General features: G+C 42.1%; 2 protein-coding genes across 2 annotated transcripts; one reads left to right on the plus strand and one right to left on the minus strand.

Annotated features, from left to right (window-relative positions):
* The first annotated feature begins 339 nt into the window (after positions 1-339).
* On the plus strand, positions 340-13,668 carry DNAJB11 (DnaJ heat shock protein family (Hsp40) member B11). The gene is made up of 10 exons (XM_035133172.2): positions 340-530; positions 4,564-4,720; positions 6,725-6,822; positions 8,469-8,601; positions 10,012-10,154; positions 10,665-10,747; positions 11,320-11,377; positions 12,161-12,272; positions 12,458-12,617; positions 13,310-13,668. Exons 1-10 carry the CDS (start codon positions 463-465, stop codon positions 13,372-13,374), a joined length of 1,077 nt encoding a protein of 358 aa, XP_034989063.1. The 5' UTR covers positions 340-462; the 3' UTR covers positions 13,375-13,668.
* PROCR (protein C receptor) lies at positions 8,469-23,407 on the minus strand. Its single transcript, XM_035133173.2, has 5 exons — positions 22,811-23,407; positions 20,980-21,015; positions 19,811-20,062; positions 18,105-18,377; positions 8,469-17,228 (listed from the first exon to the last, which is right to left on the minus strand). The coding sequence occupies exons 1-5, from the start codon at positions 23,091-23,093 to the stop codon at positions 17,116-17,118; spliced, it is 957 nt and encodes a 318-aa protein (XP_034989064.2). The 5' UTR covers positions 23,094-23,407; the 3' UTR covers positions 8,469-17,115.
* Positions 23,408-24,299: the final 892 nt, after the last annotated feature.

Genomic DNA, 24,299 nt, shown 5'->3' on the forward strand with positions numbered 1-24,299 from the left:
CATTTGAAGTCCTCCCGTTTGCTGCAAACCATCCATAAGGAGCCACAGGCAAAACAATGAATGATAATAGTTGTTGTTGTTGTTGTTGTTGTTGTTTAAGGGCAGGGAAAGGAAGTAGGAAGTTCCTTCTTGAAAGCGCCGTAAGGCTGCCTGCTGTTCTGACCCGTCCCAGAAGGCGTCTGCTCGTGACGTCGTCGCAACGCCCCAACGTTTATGGCAGCGACGCGCGGCTTCTCCCCGTCCCAATTTGTTGACGTCTCGAAGCCTGGTTGGGCGGCTGTAGCCGGGCCGCAGGTGAAGTGTGCGGTTGTGGTTGGCCAGTAGCGGGCGCCGAGTCGGAGCCTGATTGGGCGGTTAGCTTCACCGGGTTCTCTTTCGTGCGTGCCTATGGTTACCGGCGTGTGAGAGGAGCGAGGAGGGGGCGCGCTTGGAACCTGCTCGAAGAGACCCCCCCCTCCCGCCATGTCACCCCGCTCCCTCGGCGGGCTTTTGCTGTTGCTGCTGTGCCTGCTCGAAGACGCCGTCGCCGGGTGAGCCGAGGGGAGCGGGAAGGGGCCGGGAGGAAACGGCGCCGCCCCACCGGTGCTCGCAGGTGGCCTCGCGGTAGGGTGGAGCTCCCCTGCTCTCCTCGCCCCTCACTGCCGCCGAGGGGCCTTCGTCTTGCCCGCCCCTTGCCGCCACCTCTCGCCTTCCTCTTCCCAGGCGGGGCGGGTGGTCCTCCCCTCCCCTGGTTACGGCCGTTATGGCGCCCCCGCCTCCTCCCCCTCGGACCCCCGCCCAGGGTGACCGGGAAGAAGGCCGGTTTACTGCCGCTTTTGCAGCTTGTGTAGACGAGGGAGTTTCGGTTGGTTGGTAGGGTCGTGTATTTCCGCCTGTGGTTCGGGGTATGAGAGTTATGCGGCCAGGACTGTGTTGAAAGCCCTGATCAGCCACGGACCACGCTCAGCCTAGCCCACTCTGCAGGGTGGTTGTTGTGAGAGATTGTAAGAAGGCCTGTGCCCACTGCCTTGGGCTCCTTTGAGGAAAGGCAGGTTATAGATGTGGTACGTGACACAGAAGTAGGTGCTGCCTCTCGCATCGCGTTATTGTAAGGGTTGAGATGCTAGTAAACAGTCAGGAACTGAATGGAGGCCAGTACACTGTGGCCCGATCCAAAAAAAGGGGGAGGTACTGTTTGGGCCGTGCTTGTCTCCTCTGAAGGAACAGGTTCACAGCCTGGAGATAGTTCATCCATCATTGTCAAGGTGCAGGTTCTTGCTGTCATGGAGCACCTTTTACTGACTTATCCATGCTCTGATAACCCTCAGATTAGACAGCTGTGATGCATTGTTACAGGATCTAGCAACCTCCTGAGAGGGACCTCCCCCCTACACACTGTGCTGTCTCAGCTTTGAAGTCTGCTAGGGAGGTGCTTTTGGTAATAACATTGTTGAGTAAGGTTTGGGAGTCTGTGGTTCACCGGAAGGCTTTTCTGGCAATGGCAGCCTGCTTGTGAAACACACTCTCCCAGACGCTTGACTGATGCCAACATTGAACATTTTTCAGCACTGGCTGAAGACCTATCCATCCCTTCTTCCAGGTCTTTTGAGTATGTTAGGTGTAAGAACCTGTATAGTTTTATAATGACAGGTAGATTGATCAATTGTTTTTAGGGTTGCATTGTATATTTCGTTTTATGCTCTTGTTGGTTTTGTCTAATTTTAGAGGTTGCTAAAATAATGGAAGAAAGGATACAAATTTAATTTTTAAATTTTAAAAAATACATGTTGAGACAGTTTAGAAACTACAACTGCTAGATTGCTATCTGGGACTAGGCATTATGATAATGTATGCTTGTGCTTCATCAGTTGCATTGGTTCCAAATCTATTTCAAGGTCCAATTCAAAGTGCTGGTTCAAGCCCTTTATGATTTGGGGCTCAGGGTACATGAAGGACCGCTTATCCTTGTGTGCCTATCTGTACATTAATATCTTCATCACTGGTCCTTATTTAGGTTCCCTGCCATCTGAGGTACAGTTGTGAATATTGGAAAAGGGGCCTTCTCAGTGGTAGCCTCCCAATTGTGGAATGTTCTCCCAGGGAGACTCACTCTGATGTCATTTTGGGTTCAGGGAAAGGCCTTGTTGTTTCTCAAGACTTTTTAATTCAGATTGATCCATTTTATCTTGGTTGGGCTTGTTTTTATGCTTTTTCTATTTATATTATTTTTATATATTTTGATTTGTTTTATTGCGAATTGAAATTTTGCCAGCCACCCGGTTACACCACTTAGAGATGGTGTGATTAAGCTGTGTACAAATTTTTAAATTAATTAAAATATATAAAATATAAATCTACAATACATAAAGTACAGGAGCATGCTATTGAACACAGGGTGACTTACTTCTGAGTAAATATGTTTAGGCTTGCACCAAATAACACTGAATAAAGATAAGGTCTGGGAGCTCCAAGATAAAACACGGCCAATATTAGTTTGTGTGGAACTTATGTTTGCTTGCCCCTTCTCGTGATGTTGATTGGGAATGTACAGTATCATAAATCCCACAAGTAAATTCACTTAATTGTTAGCTTATACATTCCTTTCTATTGAAATTGCAATAAACAGGGAAACGTACACAATTAAAATAAATGGCTGTGGCCTGATACAGCCACCTTATTGGAGCTAAGTATGTCTGGGTTTGGTCGAGGCATCCCCAAACTTCGGCCCTCCAGATGTTTTGGACTACAATTCCCATCATCCCTGAACACTGGTCCTCTTAGCTAGGGATCATGGGAGTTGTAGGCCAAAACATCTCGAGGGCCGCAGTCTGGGGATGCCTGGTTTGGTCTGTTTCTAGATGAGTGTGTGTCTTGCAACCCCATGTACACCACTTGGAGTTCCATAGTGGAAGAAAGCCATCCATAAATTTACCTAAATAAATAATACAGTGGTACCTCGGTTTAAGTACACAATTGGTTCCGGAAGTCTGTACTTAACCTGAAGCATACTTAACCTGAAGCGAACTTTCCCATTGAAAGTAATGGAAAGTGGATTAATCCGTTCCAGACGGGTCCGCGGAGTACTTAAACTGAAAGTACTCAAACCGAAATGTACTTAAACCGAGGTATGACAGTAAATGCCTAACATATATTAAGTCTACTAAGACTGTATTAAAATAATTCAGTCCACCAGACCAAAAGCCTACTGGAACACAAATGTTTTCAATAAATGACAGAAGCTTAAGAGTGAGGACCAAGCAAGCCTTCTGTTTTTCTTCTCACTATAATTGTGTGTTTTTTTGGTAACACCTTTTATTTCATATACTTCACATCCCATTTTATTTGCATCCGTTTTCTGCTAATGTATTCAAATGGTTATCCAGTTGTTTTTTGCCAAATCATTTTTATTTTTTATATATACACATAAACACACCTACAATAACAAACATACATCTACATCCACATACAAAAACATTTAGCATTACAATCATATTTTCATTAACTCTCTTCCTTACGGCTTTTTCAAGCCTTGACTTCCTTCAACTCCAGTCTTATGACTTTCCATTATCATTTCTAAATATATTTCACTATTCTAACATTGTCCAAATTCTTATAGTTATCCTTTCATTATCTTCTATCCTTTCACAATGTCCTTTACTACTCATATCTACAAAGATTCTTTCATTCATACCATACTAACATTTTCATTTCTGTACCACTGTCTTTCAAATATTCTGTAAATTTTGTCCAGTCTCTGATGAATTTCTGGTCCCGCTGTTCTCGGATTCTTCCCGTCATTTTGTCCATTTCTGCGAACTCCGTCATTTTTATAATCCATCCTTTGTCGGTAATTCTTCTTGCTTCCATTTTTGGGCTAATAATATTCTAGCTGCTGTGACTGCATATTGGAAAAGCTTTACATCTTTTTTTAATCTCTTCTCCTAATATACCTAAAAGAAATGCTTCTGGTTTTTTAACAAATAGTTATCCAATCCAGTTTAAATACTAATATATGCTTGCCTACACACAAACACACTATTGTAGCCTTATTATCACATCAGCTCCTTAATTTTTGCCTGTGTTTCTCTTCTTTTTTCTTTCCCCATCAGGGGACGCAGGCATTGAGTAGACATTTGGGAATATGCATATTATTAATGTGTAGATTAAGACCGCATAGTACATTTGTAGGGCAATCTTAAGCTTATTTACTCTGGAGTATATCTCACTGTGTTTAGTAGGACTTACTCCTTAGTAAGTGTGTTTAGGATTGCACTATTAGAGAGAGACTGGCTGTGTATATGGCATGTGGTTTTCAGTGAGCTCACATTTTAAATACAGGACCTTCCCTCCAAGTATTCTCTGGCTGGAAGTTCTAATACATCCTTGGAGGCACCATTTCTGTCATTCTCTGGATGCCATGCTTGTAGAGCTTTATTACAAGTTATAATTGTTGTGGTAAGCAACAATATTAGAGGGAAAGAAGGAAACTGAGCCCTCCTGCTGTTCTCCAACTTATAGCCTGAGTATATGGTCACATTAAAGGAAGAAGATACACAACAATAACTGGCTTCATTTTTCTTTTAGGAGAGATTTCTACAAGATATTGGGGGTGCCCCGTAGTGCATCTGTTAAAGACATTAAGAAGGCCTACCGAAAACTCGCTCTGCAGCTTCACCCAGACCGGAATCCTGATGATCCACGTGCGCAGGAAAAATTCCAGGATCTTGGGGCTGCCTATGAGGTTGGTGTATTTGGGGAAAGTCTGTGCCCAACTAGTGCACCCATTGCTTTCTCTGTTTCAATCTTTGCTGTTTGGCAAAACCTTAGCAGAGTGAACAGTAAGTGGACAATGTCTTAAGTCAACTACACCATGTTTATGATAGTGTCATTAACAGGCATTCCTGGAAAGTCATCTCCATCGCCTTTCCTATCAATCATTTCTTTAGGATGATTTATTGACACCCTTTACAGTTGTACCTTGGATCCCGAACGCCTTGGTACTCAGACGTTTTGGCTCCCGAAAGCCGCAAACCCAAAAGTGAGTGTTCCGGTTTCCGAACGTTCTTTGGAACCCGAACGTCTCACTGGGCTTCTGCAGCTTCCAGTTGGCCAATCAGAAGCCACACTTTGGTTTCCAAATGTTTTGGAAGTCGAACGGACTTCTGGAATGGATTCCTTTCGACTTCCAAGGTACGACTTTATTTGAAAATGGTCTGTAGATGGTTTTAAGTTTGGTAAACAGACAAAACACAGGGTTTTTTAACTCTTCTTTTTTACATTAGCAACAAAATGTGTCATATCTGTATTTTATCAGTGCCAAATTAACATGCTCTACCAATTGTCTTTAAATTTACATAGTGAAAGGACTTCTTGAAGTTAATGGCTGGTTAACAAAATACCATTAGCTTGTTGGCTGGCCTGTTATTGTGCTTTTGGGGAGCATAGGTGAAGGATTTATTTAACAAAATTTATATAATGCTTGCTCTTTTTTTAAGTCTCTAAGGAATTTACAACAAAAGATTTTGTATTTAGTCCAGATGACATCTCCAGGGAGCCCAAAGTTAGGTGAGATTCTTGTATTTGCAAATGCTAGTCCAAGCTAATGTACAAGTGGAGATTTTAGTGTTAGATAGGCCATGCCTGGCTTTCTGGTGCACCTTCCTGATACGGATAAAAAAAAAACACTGGCCTAACCACTGAATGACACGTTACAGAAATTAAACTCAGGAATGTTATTGGCAGAGGGAGGTAAACAGATGAAATTCTAAACATTTTATGCATTGCTCATGCCTCATGTTTCTGCTAGCTTTTTCTCGATAGCCAGATCTCCATTTTCTGAATTGAAGAACAGGAATCCCCTTTTGACAGTCACACAGTTTATCCATTGCTCTGTAAATTCAGTGAATCAAGATACTTGAACAGGCTGGAGCATGGAATGCACAGTAGTGTGGGTTGGCAGGAAGAGAACTTTAGAGAAATAAGAACTATTGCACAGGAGCTTGCAAGCTAGCTTTATCTAGTTGACTGCTTCTTATGCTGAGATTAAAGTCTGCAGTATGTTATTAAATATGCAATTAACGCTAAATTCTGTATGACTTGCTTTTGTATAAACATAGGATTGGGGTGCAAATGAAGCACATAGGGTATACATCTTCTGATGATAAAGTTTAAACAGTGAAAAAATATTTTGCAAGCCCTTCTACAGCTTTCACTGTACTACAGGGTGAGAATGTTGCTTATCTCCTCTACGGTGGATATTTGGTTATATCAAAAGGTGTCACTCAACTGACAATAAAGCTTCCATTGTTAAAACAAGGAGAGAAACAATTTTATGTGATTCCCCCCCCTCCGCCTGCACACACCCTAAATTTTCTCTGGAGGATCCTCCAACCTTCTAGAGCCCAAGGGAGAAGTGGTTGCCAGTGGGAAATTGCCAAAAAAATGTTTCTTTGCTCATTCTACTAATTGAAACCTTACTGGCAGGTGAGTGACACCATTGGACACAATCCATTGTTCATAACTGCATTCAAAATCTTCCATCAGCCTTAAGACATCAAGTGCAATTAAGCAAACAAACATTTTAGGCTGCCATAAGGCCACTGCTGAAGGCATTTCCCTGACAGAAATACAGTAAGTGGAACATGTTTCCACTTGACATGGAACCAATTAATACTGTTTCACTGCTTTGTAACAGTTATGTTAAAGTTTTGCCTAATACATAGATGCTCACTGTTATCGCTTGCAGGTATTGTCAGATGAGGAAAAGCGAAAGCAGTACGATGCATATGGAGAAGAGGGATTGAAAGAGGGTCACCAGAGTTCTCATGGAGATATTTTTTCACAGTAAGTCTGTTTTATTTCTCCAACATATTTGCACAACATTACAAGCTTTACAGTGAAGGGATATCATTGGTAGTTCATTGCAGCCAACACTATTGCTGTAGTTTATTGTCTTGAGGTTCTTCTCTGCTTCTTTCATAATGGGTGACATTTGCAAGAATATATTACATACAGCAATAGAAGTCTGTCATGGTGAGTAGACACTGCACTGAATCCATATCACACAAGTGAATATTCCTTTTATAAAAAAATCAGCTATAGAAGAGGCAGGGAAGAGTTAAATCCCTTGTGACAGAACCAATTAAATTTGATTTCTGCTGGAGCAAACACTTCCATGGGGATCTGAAAGTTGAACTAGAATGTCTGAATCATCAGTTTCTTGATTGATGTGAATGGGTCCTCCATGTGGACATTTTCATCCTCCTTACAAGGAGAGGCCCAACATTGGCTCAGTTCACATGCAAGGGGAATGCCAGGGCAGGACAGTTATTTTCCAAGTTCCAGATAGTGAAAGCAAAGGCAGAAAGCACTCTTACAATTCTGTTCCCCCCCCCCAATGATTTCACATCTTTCTTTGGGATAGGGTTATGGTTTTCCTCCAAATATCAAGGCCACTTGAACAGAGATTACCTTGTTTGCTTCATTTTGGCAGAAACGTATTTGATCCTTGGAGCTGTTAACCCTCTAGACACAGAAGCCATGGCAGAGTTCACAGTGGCTCTCCAGTTCCAACATGTATCATGGCTTCCTATTTCTAAGGCGCAGCAGCCTTTTGTTATCATGTTAGCTGTTCCAAATGATTTTCTGGAGGTAGCATGTGGATATGCTTAATAAATCTCTGCTAACCAGGAAGTGGTTGCTCCAGGTTAAGAACTTTGCCCCAGGATAAGAACAGAAATTGCGTGCCAGCGGCAGCAGGAGGCCCCATTAGCAAAAGCACACCTCAGGTTAAGAACCATTTCAGGTTAAGAACAGACCTCTGGAACGAATTAAGTTCTTAACCTGAGGTACCACTGTATATTTAAAATAGTTAAATAAATAAAAATCAGTAAGAATCAGTAAGCCAACTGTATAGTTTTCCCTGTCCACATGGGTATCAGTATTGTAATGATGCACAAATTTGCAGACCTCTGGTTTCAGGAGATATATTCTGTAATATTTTCATGCCCTGAGAGGGCACAACCACTTAAAAACCCACTCTGGGATGTGAAGCAGGTTTTATACATCCCTTTCCTTCCTGTTCTGACACTTAGTAGAAGAGTAGGCAAACCCACCCATGGATAGACCAGGCAAAGTTTACTGAGAAGGGGGCTCAGAGTCTATGCAAAACTGAGTAATTGAGCTGTTTCTGATTGCCCCTGTAAACTTTTTTCACGTTTTGATTTTTGCAATTTGATTATTTCAGTGCAGTTTGCTTTTGTTTTTGCAAGCAGCTCCTCTTCCTGTTTTTATTACAGTTACTTCTTCACAGAAGTTATTCTCAAATTGGGAAGAGATTCCTTTCAGGAAGGTGATACAAATCTGATTATTCCTATCTTCTGAGTTGATGAAATTAACCCTTTCATCCATACTCTCCTACTAGTTGAATTGAAGGAGCACCACTATAGGCCCGTTACTCTTTTAAATAATGATGGTTCATTTCTTTACAGTTTCTTTGGAGACTTTGGTTTCATGTTTGGAGGTAATCCTCGTCAGCAAGATAGGAACATTCCAAGAGGAAGTGATATCATTGTGGACCTAGAAGTTACACTGGAAGAAGTGTACTCAGGAAATTTTGTGGAAGTAAGCTTTCCAGTCTGCCGCCTCATCTTATTATTTTGTTAAGTTCTGGGGATATGGAAGTTATATATTCTTGTCTGAACATGAATGAGAGTCTATACTGAAATTTGTCATCAGGCTTATGAAAGAAGTGTTCTTCCCATGAATGGCATACAGAAAAGTAGCAAACCACTATCACTTTTGTATTGCTACTGAGAGTTTGTGGTTTCTGCCTTTCCTGGCACTTGTGCCTTTAACAGACCATACAATGAAGAATGTTGTTGTCACCTGAGTGCTTGTTGAGCTAGTCTTGAGGGTATTGCTAATGTTCCAGTGGAACAGCTGGTAGTGCTAATGTTCCAGTGGAACAGCTGCAGCGATTTTAACTGGTCTAACTAAAGCTTTTGCTAATTGATCTTTCTGCCTTTCGTCATTATTGAGCAGGCTGCCAAGTTATTTCTGCTTCTAGTGTGTGTAGAAGGAAGTGGCAGCAAACTCAAATTGTGTCTTGCTCTCTGGAGAGTTTTGTGTGAGGTGAAACGAAACTGTAATGCCAAAAAAAGAGAAGACTGCTGGTAGTGGTTGGGTCATATTTACTGTTGCTTTTTCAGAAACAGTCTTTAACACAGCTTCTACCTTCTGCAAAGGGAGATAAATCCCTACCTCAATCCTCAAGCATACTTTGGATTCAGAGGGAAACAACCAGAGCTGGACACAAATACGGGCTGGCTTCTGGTAAGCCCTATCCAAACTTATGGATTCCTGCTCTAACTGCTGCAGGTATTCACAAATCATTGAAATAAGTTGTGCTTTTATTATTCATAAGTAGGTCAAGATTGCTATTAATATTTACTAAACTTATGAGTCGTCTATGCAGAAAAGGTGTAGGCAGCTTTACAATTAGCAACATGCAGTATAAGGAATACACATTTTAAAATACATAATTTAATCTTCACCAATCAACAGCTATAAAAAACACCTCTTCAGACACATACCTAAATTAGGATATGTTGGTATCTAACTGACTTGTTCCATCAGAGTAAGGATTTCTGCTGCACAATGGAATTCCCTCCATGTGCCCCCCCCCACCAGATCTGTTCTGTAGGTCTCCTCAATCCTCCAGAATAGATTGAGGGATGGTGCAGGAGGGATCCATTGCACAAACAGAGTGCATTGGATACGGCCCATTAATACAACAGAGACAACCAGTCCTACCCACCAAATATATAAGCATTTTTAGAGGGAGAAGCAGCACTCTCACTTCTGCTGGGATGCCTTGTTTTGTCCTTATATATGTGACATGGCAGCTGCAAAGCCTAAGGTGACAAGCTGAGGTAAGTGGGATGTGTGTCTTCTTTACTAAGGCCATCAAGACTAAAGTGCTTTGTGTGTATAAACTGAGTATGAGACGCTGGTTCTTTTATCTTTCTGCAGGTTATTCGAAACAAGCCGGTAGCAAGGCAGGCACCAGGGAAGCGGAAATGCAATTGCCGGCAAGAGATGAGGACAACCCAGCTAGGCCCGGGGCGTTTCCAGATGACCCAAGAAGTAGTTTGTGATGAATGTCCCAATGTCAAGTGAGTCTCACGTCCTCTGGCTCTTTGGTGCATGCATAGTTTGCAATTATGCATAAAAGTAGCAGAGAGAGAATGGTTACATTACCACTTTGAGCCACATGGTGGAGTATTGTGTAGCTCATCTATGGGTATGAAAGCAGAAAGGAGAAATTGTTGGAAAACCAGGGTTACTGACTGGAATTTGAACAATTGCCCCACCAATATAGATTCCCTGATAGATTTTTTTTCCTGTCAAATAGAGCATTTCATTTGTGTTGTGGAATGCAATGGAACTTGTGAATGCTCCCTGCAGCATTCATGTAGATAACTTCTTGAGTCATCTGGAAACACCTTGTTCCTGTACCTGTAGCTTGAAGGCTCCATAATGGCCCAACACTTCTGTGGTTCATTTGCACAGTATGGTCTGAATAGCAAAGAAAAGCAAACATCTATTCTGTAGTGCAATCATTAAATAAAGAAAACCTCTTTTTTTTAAAAAAAAAAGTGCTGCCTTTCTCTCCTGTTTCTTAGGCTTGTAAATGAAGAACGAACCCTAGAGGTGGAGATAGAACCTGGTGTGAGAGATGGCATGGAATATCCCTTTATCGGAGAAGGTACAATATCCCCTTTCTATCTGGAGTTAATATCTTGTTGGATCTGAGGTAGTAAAGAACTTGGGTGGGGGGGTAGAACTTGTCAGAAAGCTAGTTGATTTTTAAAATTAGTTTCTTGTTGAAAGAACCTGTTTTGGGGTTAGAACAGCAATAAAGATTCACCTCTTCTAACTCAGCACTATCTACACAGAACATTATCCCTACAGCTACCCCAGCAATGTCCTGGCAGTTCCAGAGGATGCTCTGGTGGAGAGCCTCCAATTGGCCATGGGCAGCAGCCATGCCCCCATCAATGGCACCAGGCTATTGCATTAGGCTATAATAAGGAAGGGATGCAGGGTTTCCATTAGCTCAGCTAAGAAGTCAGGGTTCTTCCCCTGACACCTGGCAGCAGCTATTCTAGCAGGCTGCAGCAGAGAAGAAAAGGCACAATACCACACCATCAGTACAACTGAGAAAGCATCAACTTTTGGCACCTCTTTTCCTTTAACACTTCAACCCCAACTAGTTCTCATTTGTGGGAAGTCAAATGGTTTTGAAACCAGACCTAATCCATATTTGAACTTCCACAGGTGAACCACATGTTGATGGAGAGCCAGGTGACTTGCGCTTCCGAATAAAAGTTCTCAAGTAAGTCGCTTAGTTATTTTTGCCTTGTTTACCCAGAAATTCACACACACACACCCGAAAAAAATATTTTATTAACTAGTCACTGAACAAACCTCATTGGATTATGTTGAAAGATTAAGTGTTCCATATGTGTATTGAAAAATGTATTCCCTGTATGGGAAGTGACCCATATAATTAAGTGCTGCAATGAGGAAAGCATTTCCCTAACAATAGTGCTTGTCATATTGTGTGCAGACCTCCATTGGGGAATGGGGAGGTGGCACACAGGACACAGAAGTATGTGTGAAGTTATCCAAACGGATAGGATTCTAAAGCAAGTAGTACCTTCCTCTCCTTACCACCCAAGATCTGGATAAGCCGAATATTTCCTGGCAGAAGACTCTTGCTTATCCACTTTGGATCTGTGAGGGTAACTGCAATAGAGTTAGGCCTGCCCCTTTCATGACTTCAGTAGCTATTCAACAAATGACCTCCCTACTAGGTTAGAGCAAATGACATGAGCATACTGGGGTCGGTTCCATTCTGATCATGATGTAAAACTATTTTGCATAAATATTTCCACCTGCTAAGCTGCAGATGGTTTTGATGATCCCCATAGGAAATTGTCCCCTCCTTCAAAGACTGAGGTGGACTTAATGCCTTTGGCAACAAGAGTGACAGGATAATTCACAAACCTTCATTCATTTTTTAAAAGTTAAATGCTAGAGAATTTGACAAGTATACAGAAAAATGATGAAGTAACAAGTAGAATATGTTAACATTCTTCTAACATCTTTCCTACAGGCACCCAGTTTTTGAGCGAAGAGGAGACGATTTATATACAAATGTGACTATTTCACTGGTTGAGGCTCTTGTGGGTTTTGAAATGGATATTGCCCATTTAGATGGGCATAAGGTAAGGCAGCATTTTCCTATTTGAAATAATACATTTTCAGAGTGGTCTCCTATGTTATTTCCATGATAATTGCATCTGTTGACACTAAAATATGTGGGGTGGGTGTGGGTGTGTTACTGATGTGTCAAAGTATCTAGTCACAAGTGCTAATCTTGTAAACTCTTCACCACACTCCCATCTACTAGGTGCATGTTGCCCGGGATAAAACCACAAAGCCTGGAGCCAAGCTGTGGAAAAAAGGAGAAGGTCTTCCCAACTTTGACAACAATAACATTAAAGGCTCTCTAATAATTACATTTGATGTAGACTTTCCCAAAGAGCAGCTGACAAGTGAACAACGAGAAGGTTTGTATCTATGTATCCTAGAATAGTGTTACTATGGTAAAATCCCAAATGGTTTGATCAGAACCTCCATTTACTGATATACTCTTCATGCTGAGAAAGTTACTTTGTCATCTAAAGTGTCCATCTTGTGGGTATAATTCTGTCATTTTCCAGTTTTAAGATTCTGTGTTCAGAAAAGCATGCCATCTATTAGAATAGGTTGGCTGCAAGATACTGATTCAACCAGTTTGCTGCAGCCTGTCAGAAAGGGCTGCTCTGGCTATAACATGGTCCCAATCACTACAGACATTGTTAGAAAAGTGACAGGATCTCTTCAGGGGTATGTTCTGGAAGACTAGGAATGGTAGGGAGGAGAGCAGCCTTTGCTGCTTTGTACAATTTTCTAAATATTGCTAACTTTTCAAACGGTGAAATTTAAAAAAAGGTCAGGGATCTTTTCCAGGCGTCTTGCTTGTTCCTAGTCTGCTTTCGTTATTAACCAAGGTATCTGTTTTTCTATGTTTGGGAAGTATTTGCGTAGACATCATTCTCGGAAGTTTTTCTCAAAACCATTTTGAGTGAGCCGGTCTCAAAATATCGAAACAGAATGTGCTGGCTTAAAATTGGAAGAGCTTGGATTCATTTGATTTTCTTTCCTCCTTGTGACATATTTGGAACATTGTATGATTATTACTTTTTTCAATCTTTTGCAGGTCTCAAACAACTGCTGAAACAGGCATCGGTGCAGAAGGTGTACAATGGACTGCAGGGATATTAAATTGGTGACAAATGAACTTTGTTGCAAATGAGAGAAATCAGTGCTATGAACTGGTCTTCTGGTTGTTGTAGAACAAAGCTGAGGGGTGTTGGAGTGACTGCTGAGCCCTCCATTTTTACAAATAGTGAAGGTGATTTGGGGGCAGATCAGAAGACGGTAAAAGAATTTTCCTTATTTGGGACACAACTGGTGCTCTATCTGGAGCAATCAGGCTCCAGCAGTTGAGAAATGTGAGGCGTTTTAAAACACATACCACGTTTGAAATTCTGGTTTTAAAATATATTTTGATGTTACTTTTTCTTGCCCTCTGAGTGAATTTTCATAACCCCTATCCCTCCATTTTACTTTATATTGTCTCTGTTTCAGACTTTTAAACTAATGGGTTCTTTGCTGCTAGCATTTTTTGTTCTTGGGCCCAGCTTGGAAAATATGGGTTTAAAACCTTTTCAGTCTCCTAATTTCTGTACATACCTAGTCCTCTTATCTCTCACTCTAATGGAATTGAGGCATGAGAAACCCTTATCTCTGCAGTTGAAATTTCATTTGCTTTCTGCATTGTCCTCTGGGGTTTGACAACTGTCCAGATACTTCCTATTGTTTGTACTGTGGAAGTGTACTGTAGCCGTTGCCGCCACACAGTTTTGCATTTAGTTCTGCACAAGCATTGCTGCAGTACATGACACTGTCCATGAAAATTTTTGACAGCTTACTATGCATTTCTAAGAGTGGCAGCAGTACTTAACACTGGGTTTCCTTTATAGATTGTAGCAAATGTGTTTGGATTTGTAATCTGTGGTTCATAAACAGACAATCCAGCAAGCAAAGACTATGCAGTCCCTTAGACGGAGCACCATTTGAGTAGAGAAAGTTTACACTTTGTTATATGGGGTGAAAGCGATAAGACTCTTGTTGCTGATAGAGAATTTGCTCCATGCAGCAAAAGAGAAGTGTACCCCCCCTACCTTTATACAGCTGTTGCTGCTTTCCCCCTATTTCTTAGAAACTGCATCAAAACACTTCCTCCCTAGCCTATGGTTCAACAAATTCAGTCTTTGCATTTTATGCAGTTGATGTAAGCCAACATACTCATGTAGCCTGTGGGAACCGTAAAGCCAATTCCTATTTTACAGAACAAGTATGTTTGCAGCAATAAGTGATGTGGTGGCACCAGCCACTCAACAGCCTAGGACACTGAGCTTCCCATATGCCTCCATTTTGCACTGCATATGGTATTGTACTCCTGCAAACACTGGGCATATATGCAACACACACTTTTGTATCTGAATTTGCCCTTGCTTCCAACTGTTTTGAAGACTTGTTGATAACACATACATTCATGCAAGTCAGAAAGACTCAGAATGGTATCCAGCTCTTCCTTTGTCATCCAAACTGTCCCTTGGCTAATGAGCACAGCAATCTTAAAATCTTTCAGGCTCCTAAAGTATATCCCCTGCAATTAGTTGCGTATGTTTCAATATGGCCTATGTTCTCTTCTTGGTGAAATGTTAGCTGGATTTTTTTTTCTTTATATATCAGCTCCTTGTGCTGGATAAGAGTGAATCAGTGCTTATTTTCTCTGCTGAAGATCAAAGTGTTGTATTGGCACTAATGCTATCTGAAATAACAGCCATTGAAGTAATGTATAGTCACCATAGTCTATGTGAACAGAGAACTAGAGATAGATTAGCATTGAAAATGTCCACATAACTGTTGATAAGTTGGAGTGATTTTATAAAAATATCCAGCATTTGCTACATTCAGAAAGCCAGCCCCTTCCTATCCTTCCTCCTACTGTTGGAAGTATTTTTATGTATAAAGGGAAGGGGCCTTAAAGAGAGAGCTGGAAGGGTTTTAGGGTTGCTTTTAGTAAAGAACCTTTACCATTTCAAAGCAGAAAGAGACAAGTTTGCTATTTTGCAGAAATAGTAGAGTTTTACCTATTTGGGGTAACCCAGTGAGGCGTGATTGAGCAGTTGTCTGATGTTCCTAAGAGCACTTTTAAATGACTTTTGGCTTTCCGCTCAGATCTGTTGCAAGGATAAAATGTGTATAGTTGAGGAGCAACTCCTGGTTTCTCCCTTGCTGCTGTCATCTCACGAAAGTCTGTGGAAAGAAAGTTAATGGGAGTCCTGGCTTCTGGAAGTGTTCTTGTATGCTCAGTACTAGCTTTGGTAAGAGAAGCATCTTTCTAGCTTGGCTTCCTTTTCATCAAAGTAGACATCTCCGTGGCTCTTGATTCCTCCCTGGCCAGTCGATAGATATTCCTGAGATTCCTCACTCACCCAGTCGATAGATGTTCCTGAGATGTTGGGTTGCCATTGTTGAAACGTATCATTGTGTATCGCATGCTATATATCCAAGGGAGGTATACCAAGGGAGGTATGAAGATACTGTATAACAGGAGTCGCACATGGCTTTCTTCTCTGAAATCTGCTGAAGTATACCACGTTGCCTTGGATATACCTGCCACATGAAACACTACAGCAGAGCTTTCCAAACTGTGTCGCGACACGTTAGTGTGTCGGCTGCAGCATTTAGGTGTGTTGCGTGATGTGTGTCTGCATCTCTTATAAGGGGTTAGTTTGAGCTCTCGTTTGCTAGAACTGAATTAATGTGACGCAAAGTGATGCATGTCTAAAAGGTGTATCACCAACATGAAAAGTTTGGAAAACTGCACTACAGCGTGATCTCACTGCTGCTTCTGAAGACTGGGGACAGATGCTGCAATGCCCAGTTCTGGATCCAGAGTCATTCAAACATCCCTTCTCATCCAGCATTCTTTTTCAACAGTGGTCGGCCAGATGATTCCAGATGATTCCAGAAAGCCAACAAACTGGGCATAAAGGCAGTAGTTTGTACATGCACACACACACACTTGCTCACTACAGCAATATGGAGGCTCCATTTAGCCAGTCTTTCTAATAGCTGTGGATAGACCTATCCTTCATTAATTAGTCTGGCCCAATAGCCATAAGCACATTTTGTGGCAGTGAAGACTTTATTTTAAAAACTATACAGCGATCCCATCTCAATATCTTATGCTGTTGGACTGAAATAATATCAAATAGGAGCAGTAATAATTCCCAGATTTAGAATGCTTTAAAAGAGGCTGTGACTGAGGAGAAAAAAGAGGTTCAGGTATGTTTTTATGCTGTGCTTCTGTGGTGTCTGTCCATTGATGTGGGTGAAACATTAAAGTTCTATGGGGAGAGGCTGCTTGCCCTGGTAGTAATGACAGGAAATGGAAAGATTCCTGTGAGACCGGCAGTGATCTTGCTGCTGTTCTAGAGCCCATCTTGTTCTTACAGGTAGATGTGAGGCAAGGGATACAGATTCATATACACATTGGCTTGTTTCTTCATACGAAAATTAAAAAAGGAGGGATGGGATGAATTTGAATCAGTTTATATTTAAATGCTAACCTACCTAATCCACACTTACTTTAAAAAATACACAAAGCAAAATATAGCCACACTCCTCCAAATTTTGCAATGCAGCTCTCCAGCTACATAATGTGTACAAAAATGCATATATTGGAAACAACATAGACATTCACACTAAAAAAATGAGTTTCCATAAGGACTCTTAAGATAAAATTCTGATTGATGTGGAGAAGTGGACTTAAAATTGGAAAGATGAGAAACGGAAATGGGCAGATTCACCCATCCCAACTTCATTGTTCTTCTGTTGCGTTTGGTTAACCCATTTGCAGAGCTGCTGGTCCATATAATACTTGAGATGCTATCTCTTCCCGCCTGTGCATAGGAAGATGCAAAGAGCTAGTCCCATTACAGCAAGGGCGCCAAGGCTGATGCCTACCACCAGTGGAGTGTGTGAGCGTCCTTCATGTTTCCCTGTGAGGCAAAAAAATAAAAAAAAAGATTTGAGTTTTTTCTACAACTGAGGGGTTGCAGCTGCTTTCTGATGGGAACTTTTGGTTTCAAGATTTAAGGTGCTTCTGTCTGAGCTAATGCATTCGCTCTAAAAAAATTAAACCATTTGAGTCAGCTCGTGAAAAAAGTTGGGTAGGATGGTGTTTGGGGGGGAAATATGACTGAACTGATGGACTCGTCCACTTCCCTTGCAAGGAAGAGAAAACTCAAAGCAAATGTCAGTTGGTATATTCCAGGCATCCCCAAACTTCAGGCCCTCCAGATGTTTTGGACTACAGTTCCCATCTTCCCCGACCACTGGCCCTGTTAGCTAGGGATCATGGGAGTTGTAGGCCAAAACATCTGGAGGGCCGCAGTTTGGGGATGCCTGGTATATTCTCTGCACCAAGAGAATTCTGAATTCTGCAGCTAATAAAGGATTTTATATGTGTGCAGAGCTCTGCAGCTAGTCAGAAGCAGCAAAGCTAGCAAGGGTCCTAAAGTCTGGATCTCTGGAAAGCCTCTGTAATATGCTTCATTCTTTCTGCCTCTCCACCCAACTCGCCCCATGACATCTTACGAAATTGTCAGGTGTTTTGTGTCCCTGCTTTCATCAAACACTTCCAAGACTATCTTCAGCATGTGGACAAGGTGCTTATATTTCTCTTTTTAAAGAAAGGCAGTGATTCAGAATTCTGTACCTCATTCCAACATCCTCACACCACAGAATATACCCACCCCTGTCCATTAGTGTGTGTTGGTAAGAAGACTGACGGAAACTTGGTTGTGTCCTCCCTTAGACAACCTCCACAGGGTGGGAGTGCTTCTCGGACATCACATCACCAGTGTTTCACATACCTGTAAAGGCTCCACTCACTGTAGTGTGCTCTGTTACAAACTTGATGCAAGTTTCCTGCAGGAAGAAAGCTGGGTCCGCACTGGTTTCAGAGTATTTGTTCAGCTGCATACTGGTATAGCTGGCCACAGGCGTTTCCTGTAAAGGTACCCAGCTCTGATTGGCTGCATTGAATCTCAGGAAATCAGTCCCATTGAATAAAACCTCATAGGAGGTTTTGTTGGTGCCATTGCCAAAGATCTGGCACGCCAGAATACAATGAATGTGTAGGGGGTCTGCAACAAAAGTGAATGTGTTAGAAATATTTCTCCCGTAACCGGCCTCTTAGCTTTCTCACATGCACCCTTGCACTATTCTGAATTGCCTAAGGAAGCATTCTGTCTCCACTTCTCAGGGAAATTAGCCTGACATGTCCACAGAGAGCTATTACACATATTATACAGTATCAAATTGTGGCAAACAGGCTACAGCTAATGCTAGCTCTCCAGAAAGTGCAAATATGCATACAACACAATAAGCAAGATGTGCATGTTTTCAAATAATTGACCACATCCCTATTTCATACTTTTTGGTAGACAAGAAAAAAATAACTACACCTAAGAAAGTAATATGGGCAGAAGAAATAATCTTCAGTATACGAGACTGGAAGGGGTTACCAAATGCATCCCTACTCTGGGAACATTTTGAGAAGACAGATCATTTTTTTCCTTTCAATATCTCACTTTCTCTCAGTGCAAAATCTGAACTGACACCAGACAGGGCAATTTTACCTTTTATTGAGGTGTTTTAGCACTTAGGTAAAGGTAAAGGGATCCCTGACCATTAGGTCCAGTTGTGACCGACTGTGGGGTTGCGGCGCTCATCTCGCGTTACTGGCCAAAGGAGCTGGCATACAGCTTCCAGGTCATGTGGCCAGCATGACTAAGCCGCTTCTGGCAAACCAGAGCAGCACACGGAAACACTGTTTACCTTCCCGTAGGAGCGGTACCTATTTATCTACCATACTTGCACTTTGACATACTTTCGAACTGCTAGGTTGGCAGGAGCTGGGACCGAGCAATGGGAGCTCACCCCGTCGCGGGGATTCGAACTGCCACCTTCTGATCGGCAAGCCCTAGGCTCTGTGGTTTAACCCGCAGCGCCACCCGTGTCCCTAGTTTTAGCACTTGCTGCCCACTAAAATATCCAAGCATTGAACTTGCTGGATCAAAGCAATGCATCTTCACTATACAGCCCCTTTGCCATCTCTTGCTTTCCTTAGCAAGTCAGTTTTACTAAACCTGTGTCTTTATTTGACAAACTAATGAGACAAACTTATGCAAGCAAATTAGAACAAGGCATGGAATGTGTTAGTTATAAAGCATAATACAAAATGAAGCACCTTAAGAATTCTTAGTGTTCATTAAGGGATATAATATGAATGAATGCATATATTAAAATAAACTTTATTTCCACCACAGACTGAGAATTGATCTCATAGCTGACTGCAATAATAGGAGGTGGCTTCTCTGCTGCGACCGTGGCTTAATTTTACTTAACAGTAAATGGCACCATACTTTCCCTCATATGCAAATCTCTAGATAAACTGTTTACTCCATGATCACACCACGTCTCAAAGTTTGGTGCTCAATGATACCATCTTCTTAAGCAGCTGTGACAGTTGCTATGGCAACAGCTGTGCCCATTACCATCGCACCACAATACTCACATGGTATTTTCCTTTCGCGAGCATACAGGTTGACCAATGTCTTGAAAAGCTCGAGGAAATATTGCAGTGCACTCTTCCTCTGCTCCCAGAGATCCAAAGATTCCAATTGGAGCAACTGGCTTGCATTCATTTGCTCATTTTGATACTCCACGCTGTGGGTAAGTTTTCCATCCAGAGTGGCATTACCGACCATTTCCACTGAGCTGCTGTTTGGGAAGTAGGCCAGGTGAGTCATAACGAAGGCATGGGATTCTGAGAGGAAAGCCAGAACAACCTAAGTTATTGCCTTCAGCCACCTGCAAATGAGAAATAGCAAAAGCACTTTCTTTCACACTACCCTATCCTTGCTCCCTTTTGCTCAGAGGCAACCACAAGTGAATAAAACTAAAGTCGACAGGAAACTTCATATAGGAAGGAAGGATGGAGTTTCTTTCCTGGCTTAACCTTCAATGGGGTGCTTTTCTAGTCCCAGGGCTGAAAGTGGCATGAATTTGACTGCCATCCCATTGTTGTTCCTAGACGGGAAGGCACCACCTTTTCCTGTGGTGGCTCTGTTGCTCGAAAGCAGCTAAGAGGGAAATAAATCTCCTTCGTGGAGGGAGCAGGTAGCTTCCTATATGCAGGCGCATGCTGTGCTCATGTTAAATGCCAGCTCCTTATCATATGGCTGGCCTTTCTCTGAAGCAAGATAAAAGCGGCTACTTTAGGAAACAGATTTCAGAGGGAGTGCTATTTCCCTGCTTCCATCCTCTCTCTGCAGTTCAAACTAACGATGAGTGGAAGTGAGGTATCAATTTGAATTTTGCTGTAGCTGCAAAGAATAAAATCCATTAAGACCACCCCTAGGTAGTGAGAGGTAGTTAGGGCTTGGTCACAATCTGCCATACGGAGCTGTTCTGGGAATTTTTAAACCAATCGGCATGCTTTATTAAAATTAAAAGTTACAATAATTCTGAATGTATTATATATGTATTCCATATTTTTGTTTATCTGGAATGTTGGCACATTTCCTACCTGATTCATTTCTGTCCCTCTCCTGCTTAAAACGAAAGGGAATTTTTCCTCAGTTCAAACAGGGAAACAAAAATTCAGTAATTTTTACAGTCGGTGCTTGCTTGGAATTTGTTTAAAATACTGAGCTTGAAAAAGGATGCTATAATATACGGTACCTGCTGCAAATGCTGTTGTTGAATGATGAGCTCTCTCTGAAAACAAATATAAATCATTTGATGCATGGTGATAAGAATATAATAATAATTAATAATGGAGCATTATGCCAAATTGCAGGCAAAAGCTTGCTTTTAAGAAAGATGCTAGTGACTGTGCCCAAATAGTCACAAGATTCTGGTCAAGAGCTGACAGTTATTTAGAATCAGTAGTAGGTGATATTTGCCCAGGGCTATAATGGTCTCTGTTGTAGTGGAGCACATTTTTGTGCCACATGGAAAAAAGTCAAGATCCCCGATTATATTTTCTTCCTATGTAATGGTACCATGGTAAGCAGGAGAACTTGAACTCTGGTGCATAGTACAAGCATAGATGCCAGAGTCAACCGAAAACATTTTGCTGCCTGCTGCTATGTACAAAAACTAACTAGATTGGGAGTAAATGTTACTTCAACTTTGACAATCTGTGGTTAGCTTAGGGCGGGGGTAGGCAACCTAAGGCCCGTGGGCCGGATGCTGCCCAATCGCCTTCTCAATCCGGCCCACGGACGGTCTGGGAATCAGCAGGTTTTTACATGAGTAGAATGTGTGCTTTTATTTAAAATGCATCTCTGAGTTATTTGTGGGGCATAGGAATTCGTTCAGGGTTTTTTTTTTCAAAATATAGTCCGGCCGGGCCCCCACATGGTCTGAGGGACGGTGGACCGGCCCACGGCTGAAAAAGGTTGCTGACCCCTGGGTTAGGGGACCAGGACAGCCCTTGTGGAACACAGCTGTGTCAAGACACTCTTTAAATCAGGGGAGGGAACCTGTGGCCATCCAGATGTTGCAGAACTCAAATCATCCCTAACCATTGGCCATGCTGGCTGGGCCCAACAATTTCTGGAGGGTCAGAGAGCCCTCACCTGCCTTTAAGGGTTGTTGCTCATTTAAAAACACCATTGCTCTATAGAACGTAATGGATGTCTCACTGAACCATATGACAACTCTGAAGTAGTGTGTGTGTGTGCGCGCCTGCATATACTTTAATGGATCAGGCAAGTCTGTTTTGTTGAGACCAACAAGTGCTGTTCCCATAACCAGGTCTTGTACATGCGGCTGAACTCAGTTTCTACTTTGCAGTTCTGTGTTCTTGCCAGCCGTTTCCATCTTTTGCTCTAAGCTGAACTTACAAATGTTGGCTAGATTCCCAAATATCTCTTGTTCTGATTCTCCACCACCACCACCCAACCCAGATTTCAGACCATAGTCTTACTTATATAAAACATTTTTCAAGGCAGCGTACACCGTAAAAACAAAAGGATGAAAGCAAAAGAATAACAGAACCACCTCGTGCATGTTTATGCAGAGTGAAGCCCCACTGTGTTGAATGGAGTTTACTCTGGGTGCTTTTAGGATTGCTGGCTAAAACGAAATCTATTTAAATGTCTGGATAAATACAAATGTTTTTTTCTAATGCCTAAGCAGCTGCAAGTGGCGCCAGGCAAACTTCTTGAGGAGGGTGTTCAATTAAGCCCCTCTGCTTTGCAGACGTTCTTCAAAACCCCGAAGAGACACATGGAGGATTTTGACAGATGATTTTAATGAGCAGGAGGTTGGCAGATTATTTTAATGATACAGAAGTAAACATATAGATCACACATGAAGGGAGCCCCCAAAAAGTTTTCAACGAACATTTTCAGTTTAATAAAACTGCATGCACTATGCCATGATACACCACTCGCTGTTTTGACAGTTTGCATGCTATAATTCTGTATGACGTTTTCTGGAAGTAATGTAACTTCTTACGTCTGAGTAGAATTGCACCATTAGAGAACAGGGCATTTTCACTTACCTACGCCATACACCCAGTGGCAGAGAGCCCAAGCGAAGATTGTTTGCAGGAGTAGCATTCCCAGGAGGTGATCGCTTGTTTGCAAAATCCAGGAGTTCTGGAGGTGCTGTGCAGTGTTGTAGTCTGTGGAAAGAAATCTAAGCTTTCTGTATCTCAAGCCACCGTGAGCTGAAGTCTTTTGGAAACTCAAACAAAATCTGCGCTCCAGCTCTCTACCCTGCCCAGTCAGGATGAGACAAGGGAGCCCAGGGTTTCTTGGGAATTGAAGGGTGGAGCGTGTCATTCCATCTATCTTCGTATTTCCTCATCTGCAATAGAGGAACTGACACCTTTTCCTTGCCAGACCTCGCCCCTCTTTTCTCCCAGAGCTATTACTATTGCAACATTCCCAGACCGTAACTGGGAAATGATTTTTTAAAACAATTTATTTAAAGGATCCCCCAACTTTATTGTGTGAAAAGCGGGTGGGGAAGGAAATAAATGTGATGAGGATATCAAAATAGAGCATTGTGGGGGAAATACTATTTTTACCCATTGGAATATAAAACCTGTTTTCTGCCTCTGGCAGAGCTTTTTGGGTTCATAGGGACTTTCACAGTTAATGCACAATTTTGAGGCTCACATGTGTAAAGGGAAGTAGAGAGTTGCAAACTCTCTACTTTCCTTTTCTGCCTGACCCCTTCTTTTTTCTAGCTCTCTACTCTCTTCATTGTTGACTAAACCATTTCTAACTCACAGTTCCAAAGTTAAAACAAAAACCCACTTCTTTTGCAGCCTTGATTAACCCTATCAGTAGCAATGACTACGGTAAGTTAAGTAATTCCAAGATAGTGGATATTACCAAAATGACTAGAAAAATCTCCTTTCAGCAGATAGCAAAATCTCGTTTGTGTGATGCAGGGCCCCTAACTTTAATTAAACAATAGACTTTGTGTGACAGAAAATCCCAGCATCCTGCTGCAAGCCTTTTAGCAAGCAAGGCTGGAAACCTCTGGCTTTATTTCAGGCCAACAGGAAAATGAGAGTACAAGCTTTTATATAAAATGTAATATGACTGTATGGCAAAGGGATGCAAACCCAGATCCATACTTCTACATCTCCCCATGTCTCCAGGGGTGGTGTTAGAAGTCTGTCTTGCTGGGTGCCTGCCAAAGCCCTGCATCACCCCTATAGGCAACCCACTGCCAACCGTAGAGTTCCAGATCCTGCTGCTGCTTTGTGCTCTCACTGCATGTTCAGCTGCTCAGCAACTTTTGCCTCTAGGCTGTGGTATGGATTGGGCCCAAAGAAAGAGGCAAGCAAATTGGCACTGATCACAGTATGTATGTAAGTAGGTATGTACATATTATATTTATATCTCACCTTGCCTCCAAGCAGCTCAAGGTGGTGTACATGGGTCTCTATAAGGTAGGTTAGGCTGAGACACAGTGACTAACCTTAGGTCACCCAGTGAGCTTCATGGCTGAGTTGAGCTTAGAACCCCAGCCTC

This window comes from Zootoca vivipara, chromosome 5 (assembly GCF_963506605.1).
Source record: "Zootoca vivipara chromosome 5, rZooViv1.1, whole genome shotgun sequence".
Lineage (NCBI taxonomy): Eukaryota > Metazoa > Chordata > Lepidosauria > Squamata > Lacertidae > Zootoca > Zootoca vivipara.